The sequence below is a fragment of the Canis lupus genome, chromosome 31, assembly GCF_011100685.1.
Source record: "Canis lupus familiaris isolate Mischka breed German Shepherd chromosome 31, alternate assembly UU_Cfam_GSD_1.0, whole genome shotgun sequence".
NCBI lineage: Eukaryota > Metazoa > Chordata > Mammalia > Carnivora > Canidae > Canis > Canis lupus.
Genome location: NC_049252.1, coordinates 25,129,126 through 25,144,024, shown reverse-complemented (window position 1 = coordinate 25,144,024; position 14,899 = coordinate 25,129,126). Strand labels below are relative to the sequence as shown.

The window sequence follows — 14,899 nt, the reverse complement described above, 5'->3', positions numbered from 1 at the left end:
TTTTTATAAGAAACTAAAATCTGCTTTTCATCCCTATTAAGTTCACTTGAGCCCAGTTGCTCAATAAATACTTGCTGAAGTTGAAAATCCCAGATGAGTTTGTATGTTGCCCATTAAGTTAGAAATGATTCATGTTAAAATTATTTTGCCCACAAAGAAATTAAAAATGTAAATGAATAATCAATTGAGCCATTAATTTGGAACCCAGAGAGTAAACGAGAGTAAACAGGTCAACTGAGATCAATAAAAGCAGACATCTTTTGCCTTTGAGTGGGTTTAATACTGCTTGACTCAGGATTTTGGTTGTAGTAATTATCAAGCCATAAAAGGAGAAAACTTAGTAAACCTGAAGGAAAAGGAAGGACTTAGGTGTGCTCACCACCCGCCCTCACACCAGAATTAAGTACCCATTAAAAACACTTTCCTGGGATTTGTTTAGGAGTTTGTTAAATAGCCTGAAGCCAGCACAGATGTCTGGGGGACCAAATGGCCCAGAACTCCCATTGAAGTCAAGGGGAGCACTGTGCTTATCTCTAAGGACAAAATTCAATTCACTAAATACTAGCAAGCAGAATTCTGTCCTCTGGAAGTGAAAATGTGGAAAGACTCTAGAGAACTGTTGGGGGAGTGAAGTTTTGTTCCGCTTCATTTCTCTCTCTCTCTCTTGCCTGGATGTTCTTCCCATCAGTCACCTACTTCTCTCTGATTCCCACATTCAGAGGTGACCCTAGGCAATGAGAAATTGCTGCTCATTGGTCATCCCTCTGCTTCATTAGACCCCTGGTGGATGCCTGGCTTCTATCCCTTTGCACACATCAAAAAGAGCTGAGAAGCTGAGCACCAAATGCAGTGTGGAGGATAGTCAGCAGTTTCTGCTTTTTCAAGGCCAATCTCGGTGAAATGTAGCCACAACTATTCCTGTAGAACAGGGGCCAGCAAATTACTTTCTCTAAAGGGCCAAATAGTATATAGCTCATGATTTGTGGGTCATATGATCACGACTATTTAACTCTGCCAAGGTAGCAAGAAAACAGCCATAGGCAACATGCAAATGAATGAGTATGGTGTGTTCCAATAAACCTTTATTTATAACAAAGAGGCCAGTGTGGTGAGATCAGTGAGAGGGGAAGGGTAACAGGAAAGTAGGTCAGAGAAAAGCACCATATAGATCATGGAGGATTTTATAGACTATAGGGAGAGCTTCTGCCTTTCATGAAATGGGAAAACCATTGGAAAGTTTTCAGGAGTGACATGATCAGATTTACATCAAAGAAAGATCATTCTGGCTCTTCTATCGATAATATAATACAGGAAGTCAAAGGTAAAAATAGGTAGCTTCTAGGGATCCTTGGGTGGCTCAGCAGTTTAGCACCTGCCTTCAGCCCAGGGCGTGATCCTGGAGTCCCGGGATGGAATCCCACATTGGGCTCCCTGCATGGAGCCTGCTTCTCCCTCTGCCTGTGTCTCTACCTCTCTCTGTGTGTGTCTCTCATGAATAAATAAAATCTTTTTAAAAATAGGTAGCTTCTAGAGAAATCAAGGCAACTGAGGAAGGTAAGTAATAGAGGAGTAGAAAATCATTAGTTTGTAGAAATAGTTTGAATGTTGAACTAGCATAATACCCTGAAGAAGTGGAGGCTGGCTGAGAGAGAAATAAAGGAGTCAAGGGTCAGTCTAAACTTTTTAGCCTCAGCCAATCAAAGGAGTTAACATCACCCGAGGAATAGGATATCAAGAGTTTGTTCAGTCATAAACATAGTGGGTTTAAATTTGTGATATCTACTACATTCAAGTGAAGACAGCTTCACTTGAATATATATTAGGCAGCTAATATATAGAATGTGGTGTGAGCTGGAGATACAAATTCAAAAGTCCTCAGCATATAGATGGGACTAGATAAAGCCATCAAGGAAATGAGTTCTGGCCAGATGCCTCTAGCCCCAAGTTGACAACACATAGTCCTCAAGAGGTCTTTTTTTTTTTTTTTTTTTTTCATCTATGGTTATTTTTCTCAACACATTAGAGCCATGATAACTATCACTTGAAACATTATCTCAAAGCTTTACAATGAGTATTAAGTTGAAATAAGGTTAATTTGAAACAGTGATTGGAAGAAACAGTAAACTCAAGGAGAAAACACAAGAGAAATGACAACAACAAATATCACAATACCTAAATTCTTGGGTTCTGATTATGTGCCACACATTCTTTTAAATATTTTGTATAATAAACTCATTTAATATGTTCAACCACTCTATGAATAAGTGAAATAACTGTTCTTATGGTCATATTTAAATAGTGACTTAGATATTATGTTTATTACATTTCTATCTTCCCATAGAAAACAGAAATAATATATTGTCCAAAACCAATTTTGACAGAGTCTTAAAATTTCAATGTGAAGAAAATTAGCATTTTGGTATAAATGACCAAGACAAAATGAAAGATATTCAGTATGTAATCAGTGCCAAATAAAACAATAAGTAAATCTTTTCCTTTTCAGCAATCACAACTCACCCCGTTGAATTATGATGACTATTTGTGCTAGCCAGAACACTTCTGGTACATACCCTCCCACAATTCCACCTGAAATAGCTGAGGGTGGAAGTCCTTGGCACTCAGTAGCAACAAGATAATAAATCATAGCTCTTTTTTTTTCCCCTCTGTCTTCACTCTTTTCTATCCTACCTATCCACCCACTCCAGTCCTCTGCCCAGACCCTATTCAAATTTTCAGAATTCTGTTTGGAAACCAATCTTTAGATATTGCACGGAGGTATATTATTTTTAGTTACCATTGATATCAGCAAAAAGTCAAGACTAAAATGCCCTGGTTGAGCTAACTGCAACACAGTTCATCTCAAATATTTTGACTAGGTTCTTCTTTAAGGTCCTTTGATCAAGGGACACAATTTTTCTTTTGGGAAGTCTCTAGCTTTTTTTTTTTTTTTTTTTTTTGATGCACTTTTGAAAAATCATATGTATGAAGATCTGCACTTAAAAGTGCTGTATTTCCCCCAGGTAATTCACTCACTTACCCATTTTCCATTTCTCAGTTCTGATTTTTCCTTCCCTCTGGAGGGTACATAGATCCCCTTAAGAATCCTATTAGATTTCGGTGTATTAATATACCAACAAGTTTGTGAAATGCCATTTTACATGTTTCTAAGTACAAATGAAGAGGAAATTAATATTTAAAATGTACAATCTTATCTGTGGGTCCCAATGGTTTATTACATTCATTCTTATGGCATCAACCCCACTAATGTGGTTTAATGAACAGGGAATTGGATTAAGACTCAAGAAAACCTGGGTACTTTTCTTTTGAACTAATACTCATTAAATATAACTAAACTGTCCAGAAATGAACTGGGCTGCAGTGTGAGAAGAATTTCTCAACTAAAAAGGTGTTCAGCAGCAGCTGTGTGGAGGGGGGTCATGCATCAAGTAGGGCTTTGACCTTTAAGATCCCTTCCATTCCTGACATCTGTGACTGATTTTCAGAGCCGATCTAAACAATTAACCTCACTGTGTCTCACTTTCCTTACTGTAAAATAGCACTGACACCTTTTCACCTTGAAGGTATATTCTGAGGTTTATTAAGATATTTATAAAGCATGTAGCATCCTTCATAAAAGGAGCGATGTAAATAGCAAAGTTTATTATTATTTAAGGGGAAGGCATGGGAAATTTTAAACACTCACTGGAAATAGCAGCTTTTTTTTTTCCTCCTCCATATGCTCCACCTGTTTCCAGAGTCACTCCCTGTGCATGCAAATCAGCATTTTTCTGTGTCATGTCTGAGTGCACAGAGTGGATAGGTGGCCAAAACTAGTGTTTAGAATTGGCTATTTGGACATTTTTGAAAGTTATCTCCATATGCAGAGCCCAGCTCAAACTCATGTGAAATAAATAGCCTCTTGCTCTGAAGTGCTTTTAAAACCAAAGATGTGGTTTCCAATCACATTCTTGGGGGTGGTAGTGGAGGAAGGAGGCAGTGTTCTTTTATATCTCCATATTTACTCTTTTTATTTAGAAAGATGTGAACTTAGAAAAAAAGATGCCGGAAAGGAACAATGAACTCCTGTATGCCTTTCATTTAGTTCAGCAGTTGTTATCCTTTGGCTACGTGTGCCTTAATGCTCTGTGATTTGCTCAATATAAAACAATTACAACAACAATAGTGGTAATAAGTAATAGTGTTGTTGAACCATTTGATAGTAAGTGGTAGACGTCATGACCTTTTTATCCCTTAAATGCATTTAGTATGTATTTCCTAAGAACTAGGGCCTTCCTTGTTATAACCACACTACAATTATCAAATACAGGAAACTTAACACTAATACCATACTACTGTATACAAATAGCATAATAGTTTTTTTTTTTAATGCTCTGCAGAGATGACAGAGTCTAGGGGAGCAGATATTTGCTGGCCAGAGGGTTCATTGCAGATTGTTCTAAATAACTGAGGCTTTCCCAGTGACTAGGATATGGTTCTTTCCCAGGCACAGAAGGAGCTCCGTGGGGTGCTTTTGGCCAAGAACCTGTGGGGTGCTTATGGGCCTTTGGGCTCTTTTTACCTGGATGGAAGGGACTCCGAGCCAGCACAACCCTCATGCAAGTCGCAGGTGCACCTCACAGCCTCTTCTCACAGAAAAAGGCTGATCCAGGTTGCTGTGTCTGCACTGATCACTCTCTGTCTCTCATATATATAATATTATATAAAAGGTCCTTCAGTTGGGTTTGATTGTCTCCTTAACTACATTTTATTTTTCAAATGCCTCCACCGTGGTGGGCTAGAAAGACTACCAACATCACCAGATTTGCATGCACCCTAACCCTCCTCTGCAGCTGGAGTCCCATCCTGGGAGCACTGGGTCACATGTTGAGGCTTGCTTCCAAACACAGGGTGATCATTAGCAAAGTTAGGAGTTGTGCCTAAATCAATTTCCTTCCCCTTTGTTTAGCAAATAATTTTTAGCTATTCTTTACAATGAACTGTAAGTGATTGATGGATTGCTGCAAAATGCAAATGAAAGGGAACTCTTTCTCTAATTTTTTTTCTCCCATGGGTGGGGGGAAGGCTTTTAAATTATAAATTCTACAATGTTTTCTAATGAAGGCAGAAAGGCTTTTTTTTTTCCTCAAGCAAACAATTGCTTTGGGAAAAGAAATGTAAACCTCACTGTTCCACCCTTGTTCTTTCCACATCACCACCCCCCACCCCCTCACACACACAACTTGGTCTGTAATCTTAAAATCTGCTGAGTTTCTTCCTAGGGCAATTCACCTGCAAGCAGAAAAACTGAGAAAATTAGGGGCTCAGTAGCCAGTATATCCAAAAGATAAATTTAGACCAATTAGAAACAGTCTTTTGTACTGAGTTCTTCTTTCTCCTCTATTGGTATTAAAATAACTTTTGGGAAACAGTTGTGAAAATGCATGGTCGCCTTTTTTGAGAAGAGAGCAAAATGTCATTAATGGCCTCATTTGCCAACTAAAGATTGAATGTTTTATGCTAGTCCGAAGTTTTTCTTTCTCTGTTTATTTATCCAGTTATTTATTCGTATAGTTAAGTAGTTATTCATTCATCCAGTTAGATGGTTTACCTAAAATTTAAAAGTCAAGAGGGCCCACCAATTTGGTAAAAAGAGTCTGAGATTGGGAGTCAGAAAGTAGACCTGGCTTCAAGATCTGGACCTGTCACATAATAGACTTACCAAGACCTTAGGGTCTCAAGCATGTTGCTCTATCAGCCTCCAAATGCCTCAGCTTGTAATTTGTAAAAATTGAGTAGAAATTGATGTTCATCAACAAAAGTTGATTGAATGAAATCCTCTATGGGCCTTTTTTTTTAATTTTGCTCTTTATACCACTTTTCTCCAACCTGGGGACCTTAATATAAAACCAAACACTGGTGAACTGTTTTCCCTACTAATTCTGAATTACTGTAAATTTACAAGTTCTGCTAGCAGTTCAACACTTAAATAGATTAAGTCATCTCTGACACGTGATAGATTTCATGCAATGAAAACACCTGAAATAATTAGTGGACTACACTGAGCTTATCAAAACAAACTTGGAAAACAAGGCTGCAAGTTGTTACTAATGTACTGTAATACTTATCTTATGAATTGCCAGTACATTGTTTATCATGTTTCTAGCCATAGAGGAACACCTGAAGCCCCTTCCTTAAAGCAAGATGGGTTCATGTCCCATGGCCTGGGTTTAGCATGGGTTTTGGAATATAATGAGCATCCTGGAAATGTTTTCCCATAAAAATTAATGAATGAAATGAGAAAATGTATTCAACTTTCAAGTATCATTAATACCATTAACATGGGTAAGTCATCCTGATAGGAACATACACTTCATGATCCACATTTCATTCAACAAAAAACAAAAGATCAGTTTGTTGCAGCAAATGAAATGCATTTTTTAAATGGTTTTCTCACTTTATTTGAAGGCCACATGGTTCCCCTTTGCAGTCATGCTCAAGTATAAAAAAAATAGCAACTATGCAATTGCAAAGTAGGAAAGCAATAGAAAAAAATGCAAAAGAGATACAAGTAGCCAGGAGTAAAAAAGAAAGGGGAGTGGGTCCGTTTCTATTTTTTTCCCATTTCATCAAATAATTCAAAGCTATATCTGTTCCCTCAGCACCAGCAATCTGTATTTGTAATCCTGAACTGTGAAGTAGAAAGATTGAGTGCTGGACTCACAGGCAACAATTGGAACTCATGGGCTCCTACTACCTTTGTTATTCTGACAAGTTATGTAACTGCTCTGAGCCTCTGTTTCCTTCTTGGAGATAACAAAGATAATAATGCTTACTTCACAGGATTATATCAGAGATTTAACAAATATGCAAGCCCATGTGCTATTTTCTTCCATTTTTAGTAGTCATCAGTGGCTCAGTACTAGTGATCCTAGGAATGAAGAGGATAAGTAGCTCATTACCGGTATTTGGGAGTCTTCAACCACAACGATTGCTTTGAAAAAAAAAAAAAAAGAAAGAAAGAAAAAGAAAACCAAGAGTCCAGAAAGGCTTTCATTCTAACAATTTCAATTATTATGTAAAAAAAACCATTTTTTTAAAAAAATAATGAGCAGTAAATCTTGTTATGGTTCTACAGATCCTAACCACTACTACCCTCCAATTGCTTGCATCCTTTTGACTCTGAAGAGCAGCTTAATTATAAAGTTATTCTATGTACTTCAGAATGCAACCTATCCAAGATGTTAGAGGAATCTTTTAACATCTGAGCCACAAAAAAATGTGGCTGGGTGAAGGGATAGATAACGAAATAAAACAAGAAAATGAAAGACATGTATCAAGGCCAGAGGTAGCTGGCATCTGTAATAGTGCATACCAAAATTTCCATCTGAATACTGATAAAGCTTCATATTTCCTATTGATTACTTGAAGTTGACAAATCCTAAAGATACAGAACGGTGTAATTTTTTTGAAAGTTCAATTTTCCAATGTGATGAGAGTCCTTGAGTGAGAGCCAACATCATGCAGTGTAGCAATCACAAGTTAATGTTAGGGGAAATAAGACAGGCTTTATACAGATGTTTGTCTTGCCCCAGTAAAGTATGTCAATTAAAGAATGACGCAGCTCAGTAGATTCACACTTATGGTGAATCAAACATTCTCCGTCAAGTTAGTTGGGTCTATACACTTTCCTGCAATTATCAATGGTGGATTTTAAAGGAATTTTGTTTCTGCTTTTATTATCATAATCTCTAAAAACTCTATGGTCTTTTTTTAATTAAGAAAGGATTTTTCAATTCATTGTTCAATCATATTAGAAAGAGAATGTGATGAGCCATTTCTAAATGGTTTATATGGTAGGAACTGGAAAATTATATAGAAAGCCCAGCTAATTAGCTGGTAAGCAGTATGCTATACATAAATACTTGATGAAAGACTTACAGAGGTTTATAGACCCAAGAAATTCTAGTGTTCTGTTGTCTGTTTTTTTTTTTTTTTTTAAAGCTTTGTCCATTCCATTGAACACCTTTGGAAACTTCCAGCAACTTTTGTCTATAAAAGTTTTACAGTTACAGGCTTGGTTTGTTAAAGATTTGTGCCATTGGCCAAAAGCTAGAGAGGACAAATGCATTTAACTAAATTCAAAATTCGCTTAGGAAAATTGTGTTTCCAACTACACATACCCACAAAATACAGTATAATCTACCACAGAAAGGGAAATGACAAATGAGAAGTCAATAGTGTAACCTTTCAGAAGGTGGCCACTTGATACATTTTGGGAATGACCTGAGTTTGACTGTAAATGGCAGTAAACAAATCCTCTTTAGACAGAACAGTCTGTTGCATGATGGGATGTCATTTTCTAGGTCTCATTCGTCTGCAAGAGCTCATCAAAGCTCCCTCCAGATATAACATTAAAATCAAAATCCGCCAGCTGCCCTCTGGGAATAAAGATGCCAAGCCTTTACTCAAGGAGATGAAGAAGGGCAAGGAGTTCTATGTGATATTTGATTGTTCACATGGAACAGCTGCTGAAATCCTTAAGCAGGTAAGAGGTGCGGGGAGGAAGTGAAGTGGGAGGGGGAGATTTGCTCATTTCTCTTTCTCAAAAATCCCATCTGGTTTCACTGAGTGCAGCATGATAAAACTGCAGCAGTCCTGTTTAGGCTGAAGATTGCAGCTTTCAGAATCCTTTTAAAGGGCCATAGGGTTCAGGGAGTTCAAAGAAGCCACCTGTTGTATATTGTTGTAGATGTGGAGGTCTAGGTATTCAGAGTCTGTAGATCCTGTCAACAGAGAAGGATGACATTTCAAGGTGATTAAGCATCTTTTCTTTTATATCTTGAAAAGACTGAGCAGATTTCATTTACATAAAGCCTGACTTGTCCTAAATGCACCTTCCTCAGGGCTAGACCTCTTTTGTCAAACAAGCAAAATTCTAAGTATAGTGAGAAGGGGGCACAGGGACAATCAAAGAAAAGATGCTTCTTTTTTCTAACTTGTCACAGACAATGAGCTGCCTTGCATTAATCTTGATGAATAATGTGGGTGAAAACACTTGATAAATTGTGAAATCGTATATAAATGAAAGATGTTAGTAATGTTAGGAATGATAACAACAGGATAATCATTTCTGAGCACTTCAGGATATAGCACTGGTCTTATGCCCACAAAAGAAAAATCAGAATTAAAAAAAAAAAAGATGATACAAAGACTAGTGGTTAACCCCAAGTGATTTTGTACCCTTGACGACTTTTGGCCATGTCTGGAGACGTTTTTGGTTGTCGAACTGGAGACAGTGGCACTCTCCGGGCAACTCGTAATTAGAGGCCAGGGACACTACAAAACATTCTATAACGCACAGAACATCCGTCATAACAAAGAACTGTGTACCCTAAAATGCCAATAGTGCTGAGGTTGAGAAACTTCGGCATAGACAAAGACAATGAAAAAGGCTAGCAAGATGATTATAATAGAAGCATTAATAAAGATCAAAGGAGGAATTTGGAGGAATTTGGGGGAAAATAGCCAGGCTATATTTACGTGGCCAGAGTGGGTGTCTCTTTGTATTTAATTTAATTGGTTATTGTGGCATAAGGCAATGCTCTTATCTGAAATGACACAAACTGTTATTGTACTATCTAGTTTAAAAGGCTTGGCATGTGCTATGTGGTTGACTGGCAATGGACACTAATCTCATAAGTAGACCAACCCCTCTGCACAAATACACAGCTGTGGATTTCCAAATCATGTGGAAGAGCTCTTGGAGCAGCCATCCCACCTGACTCTCCGGTGCTGGATCTCCTACTCGTAGGGCACCTCCCTGAAAACATTGAATTCATAGTTGAGTTTTTAATTCCACTGGAAGTAGACAATCAAGAAAGTTGACTAGAGGTTTCTATTATCTCCTGAATGATTATACTAAAAATCTATTTCAAGTTATAGAACATATTTAAAGCTACAGTTGAAAACAATCTTGGTGGAGGGGGGGCACCTGGGCGGCTCAGTTGCTTGTGTCTGACTCTTGATCTCAGCTCAGGTCTTGATTTCAGGGTTGTGAGTTCAAGCCCCCACATGGGGCATGAAGCCTACTTTAAAAAAAAGGGGGGACGCCTGGGTGGCTCAGCAGTTGAGCTTCTGCCTTCTGTTCTGGGATCGAGTCCCACATCGGGCTCCCTACAGGGAGCCTTCTTCTCCCTCTGTGTCTCCACCTGTCTTTGTGTTTCTCATGAATAAATACATAAATTCTGAAAAAAAAAAAAAAAAGAATCTTAGATAACCTCAAGCCTAATCCTCTCACTTAAGAGTGGCCAGGAGCTGGAACTCAGCCTCCTCTGTAGCATCCTGCACCTTCTCCACTATGAAATGTTGCTTCTCCACTTAGGTGGAGAATATATGTTACCTCCTTCTAGACTTGAGTTGCATTAACAAATCTTTAGATATTATAATTATAATTATAATGATCTCTCAGTAAAGAAAGCAAGCATGTTGCAGTGATGTCAACAGCTTACTTTAAAGGTAAATAAATATAATCAGCAGGACTTTATCTTAAGACTTCATTTGAGAATTTCAATACAGTTCATTAAAGTGTGTAATGGAGTGTGAACCAGAACTGAGAAAAACACCCAGATTTTATGTGTAGCCCTCAAAATGCAAAGAAGCATCTCTTCCCACGAGCCTGTTATAACAGTGACTGGGGACTTCTGTTACATTTAAGAGAATGATTTGCTGATGAGGAGGCTTCTCTTGGTGAGAGATCCATTTGGCTCACATAACTGGCCACCTCTCTTCCAAAGCACAGGCTTAGAATGGGTAATCCTGGGAAAGAGCTGCTAGGGTTTCTCCTCTATTTCAATAAATATGGATATGATGTTCCTTTGATGCAAGTGGCTCTTTCCTGATAGCATAAAGATTGCATCATTCAAAGACTGATTTTCTTTTTAACAACAAGCCAAAAAAACCAAACCAAACAAACAAACAAAAACCCCTCTAAGTGAAGCACTCCCAAGAAATGTCAGCCTGGTTACCCCAGGGGGAGTGGGATTAGTTCAGCTTTGTTCCAGCCATTGATGCAAATCCTTTTGCCTCCATCCTGTGCCATATTGTGTTTTATCTTGTTTACTTTGCCTCTTCATGTGAGTGGTAAGATTGCCGTAAGACATTGGGGGAAGCTACTAAAAAGCACATTCATCCATTTTTTGTTGAAGATTAATGAGCTGCAAATGTTGGGAAGGGGGGAAAGCCTTTTTAGAAGGTTCCAGCATAAAACCCCTACTTTGCTGCATATGAAAATACAGTCACTCTGTGAAATCACAGCAGATAATCTACATTGGCTTTATGGGGTTTTTTGTGGACCTCCAAAAAGCTGTGTGGTTGGAAAGTGATATTGAAGACCTCAGGACTTTCTATTCTAGTCAAAATGAGGCCCAAGTGCTCTATGTGATCCAGTTTGACTTCATCCTTTGGCTTTGGGCAACAACATGCAGAAACAAAGATAGAGACCTTCCTTGTATCTGTCTACCAAGAGTGTCTCTAGGGAAGCTGGAGAGTGCAGGAGTTCCAGGTCCTAATTTTGGTGACCATTCAACCAATCTCTTCCTACCTCTTCTACTGAGGTGCCAACTGTGGTGCCTGGCATCCTATATACTGTCTCATGCAGCCTCAAATAATCCCTGGAGTAAATTTGATATTCTCAGTCCAGAGTTGAAAAAACTAAAGCTCAGATAGGTTAAGTGCCCCAATGAGATCACTGTCTCTGAGTAACCAGGCTGCCACATGGTCTCCAGACCACCTATTCTCAGAGCCTATGTACCTCTTTTACCATGAAGGGTCCCCATTCAGAAAGTGGTAAGCCATTCCATTTCAAAGGCTTCCAGAAACATATGGGAAAAACACAACCACTTGCTGCTGGGCTCCTTTAGGTGAAATTAATAGGAAGAGCTCCTACGTTTTTGGTGACTAAACCGTTGCTGACAAAATTTTCTCTACCAGGTCAACTTGGCTTCCTTCCAAGCACATTTCCCATTATTTTCAAGCATTTCTCTGCACCTTCATCATATTTTACTACTTTTTAATGATTCTTCAGAAAGAAAAAGAAATCAAATGCACTTTAAAGAAGATGTCTGACATTTATATAAAAGTAAAAATTGGGGAAAAGTCTATAGTTATTCTTGAGCATTCTAATCACTCCAGCAAAGTAATTATTTCTATTCATATTGGACAAGTGCTATATGATGAGAATCTGAAAAGTTATTTCCTAAAAATTAGTTAGAAATTCAAATGTCAAGATTTGATTAGGGTACAGAAGAACAGGGCTTTCATATGAATGAACTGTTTTTGTGAATTTCTGTAGTCTGAGAGTGTCCCCAACAACTAACAGCACACTCATGGGACTCATCCCATCACTTGGTGTCATATTCTCTCCCTATCCATCTGTCACCTCCCAGCTAGCATCCTGCTGGTCCACAAGGGTGCTTCTGTCTCCCAGCCTGTTTTCAGTGTAGACACCCCCAGTCTTCTGCGCCTCTTCATTTTCACTTCCCACAAACTCGAGGGAAGAGAACATAAAAACAAGAGGACCAGGATCCCTGGGGTGGCTCACCCTGCCTTTGGCACAGGGTGTGATCCTGGGGACCTGGGATGAAGTCCAGCGTTGGGCTCCCTGCATGGAGCCTGCTTCTCCCCCTGCTTGTGTCTCTGCCTCTCTCTCTCTCTCTCTCTCTGTGTCTCTCATGAATAAATAAATAAAATATTAACAAAACAAAAAAAAATTTATGTTCTATGCAATCTGGAGATTTTGAATTGGGAAAATCAAAATGTGACATGAAAATTTTCTCTTTAACAAACTCCCTCGAAAATCAAGTTTGACATGAAAAGTTTCACTCTCTTCCTACTGACTGACTCTTCAGTGCTCACCCTACCTGCACCCTTGTTCCCTCCTACTGAGTGTGATTCTACCAAGGTAGTGGCTGATGGGAGGCGATTTTAAAGACAAGGAACAAAGTAAGAAGACTGCACTGGCATGCCATGCGGGGTAATAAGCAATCATCTCCTTTAATCTACACAATAACTCTTGGTATAATTGGTATTATCCCTCTTTTGCACACAAAAATTAAAGCTCAGAGATAGTAATAATTTTATCTATCATGCACTGAGTATGCTCTTAACACAAACATCCAGGCATTGACTCATTTGTTGTCCATATTCCCTACAATACTATAACCCCCAAGAGGATAGAAACCTCCTTTGTCTTGTTCTCCCAAATCCCAAGCATGCACATTACTTGAAACATAGCATTCAATTCTGCTCTGTTGAATAAGTAAAGGAAATGGATGAATGAATGATCCAAAATCTGTTCTAGAAGCTCTTGATAAAAGCAATCTCCAAAATTGCCTCCCTTCCACCTGACTCAGTGTGCTATACTCTCAACTGTGCCAAGCACTTTTGAACAAGTCACTCTTCTATGCCTCAGTTTCCTCCAAGGAGGGTTTTATTCAACCCCTGAAATCCTGTATTATTAAGAACTGTAACACAGTTCAGCCTATGACTTCACTTCCTGAAAATAAATTTGACTCTTCAGAGAAATGCATAGTCACTTTCAAATCCTGTAATAGGATTGAGAAAGCAAGTCACAATTTCAAGCACAGTAGCCGGAATCCTAATGCTTCCCTGATAGAAAGGGAGGGAACAATGTGATGCTCCATCCAGCAGGGAAGCTGCATCAGGGCTGGGCCAATTCCCTGAGCTGGAGAGCGGCCATACTGAGCGTGAACACACTTTCTCTGACTCAGGAAACCTGCTGTCTTGTTTACATGAACAAGTGCATTAGAAGAGAGACTTTTTTCCCCTCACGACACTTGTAGTAATGAGTATTAAGCTATAATTGAGCCATTAGTCTCCATAAAACATTTTAGTACCAAAATATTTTGTGGAATTATATCACATTTTCTCCTGTCAACATTTGTGCACTGTTGTGTTGTTTTTATTTTATTTTTTTCCTTTCTGTCAATTAGCATAAAAACAAGGCCAGGGAGAAAATGTATTTTTTTTAATGTCTGGCTTCCCTCTACTAGGCAGTGCAGTGGCAATGCTGATTAATCAAATAATTTTATGCATTGATTCTTCCCTCATGGAAGTTGTGCCTATTGCATGGGACCAGGACAAGCAGAAGTGGTTAGAAGGGGTTTGTTTCATATTTCTACGGGAGGACAGAAGCACTGCCAGTCTTCATCTCTCACACAGAAAATTGTCAGTCAAGCAGTACAGCTGCGATTTGCCAAGAGGTTGCAAACCTGTGTTTGGAACCCATACCTACTAAGTCAGATATGCAACTCTCTCATTTCTAATCATAATACACAAAATAGGCCAAAGACCTCAAGAGCTACTTTTCATGGAACTTCCTGTGTGCCAGGCACTGTGCTAAGCAGATAAAATGTACCACTCATTTAATTTTTTAGGAGAAAATTCTGTATACAAGAAACTGACAGAGCTCAGAGGGATTTTGTAAATTGCCCAAGGTCACAGAGCCAGCAATGCCTAGGCTGGGATTCATAACTTATCTCAGACTTAGAAAGTAAAAACAAACAAACAAACAAACAAAAAAAACCAATCCTAATCTGCTACTCTTATGTACACCAAGGTGCCAACTGATTCTCCTCACAATAGAACATGGAACACATTAGTTAAGTGTTATATTTCTTTAATGCAGTTGTTTCATTCTATTCTCCAACATTCAGTCATTTGCCTAGTTTACATAAGTTCTCAAGAAATGTTGATTATATTGAAACCAAGGAGAGAATGTGGTAGAAACACAGTAGAAAAATTCACTTTCACTTGACACATGTTTGTTGAGCACTGACTGAAGGGAGAAAGATACAACAGTAAAAAGCACAAGAAAAAAATA

General features: G+C 38.6%; 1 protein-coding gene across 2 annotated transcripts in view; it reads left to right on the top strand.

Annotated features, from left to right (window-relative positions):
* The window catches only part of GRIK1 (glutamate ionotropic receptor kainate type subunit 1), a 176,876-nt gene that overhangs the window by 48,558 nt on the left and 113,419 nt on the right, over positions 1-14,899 (top strand). For both annotated transcript variants that reach the window (XM_038581313.1, XM_038581312.1), the window contains exon 5: positions 8,364-8,545. In XM_038581313.1, coding sequence (XP_038437241.1) covers positions 8,364-8,545 — 182 coding nt within the window. The remainder of the gene's footprint in view (positions 1-8,363; positions 8,546-14,899) is intronic.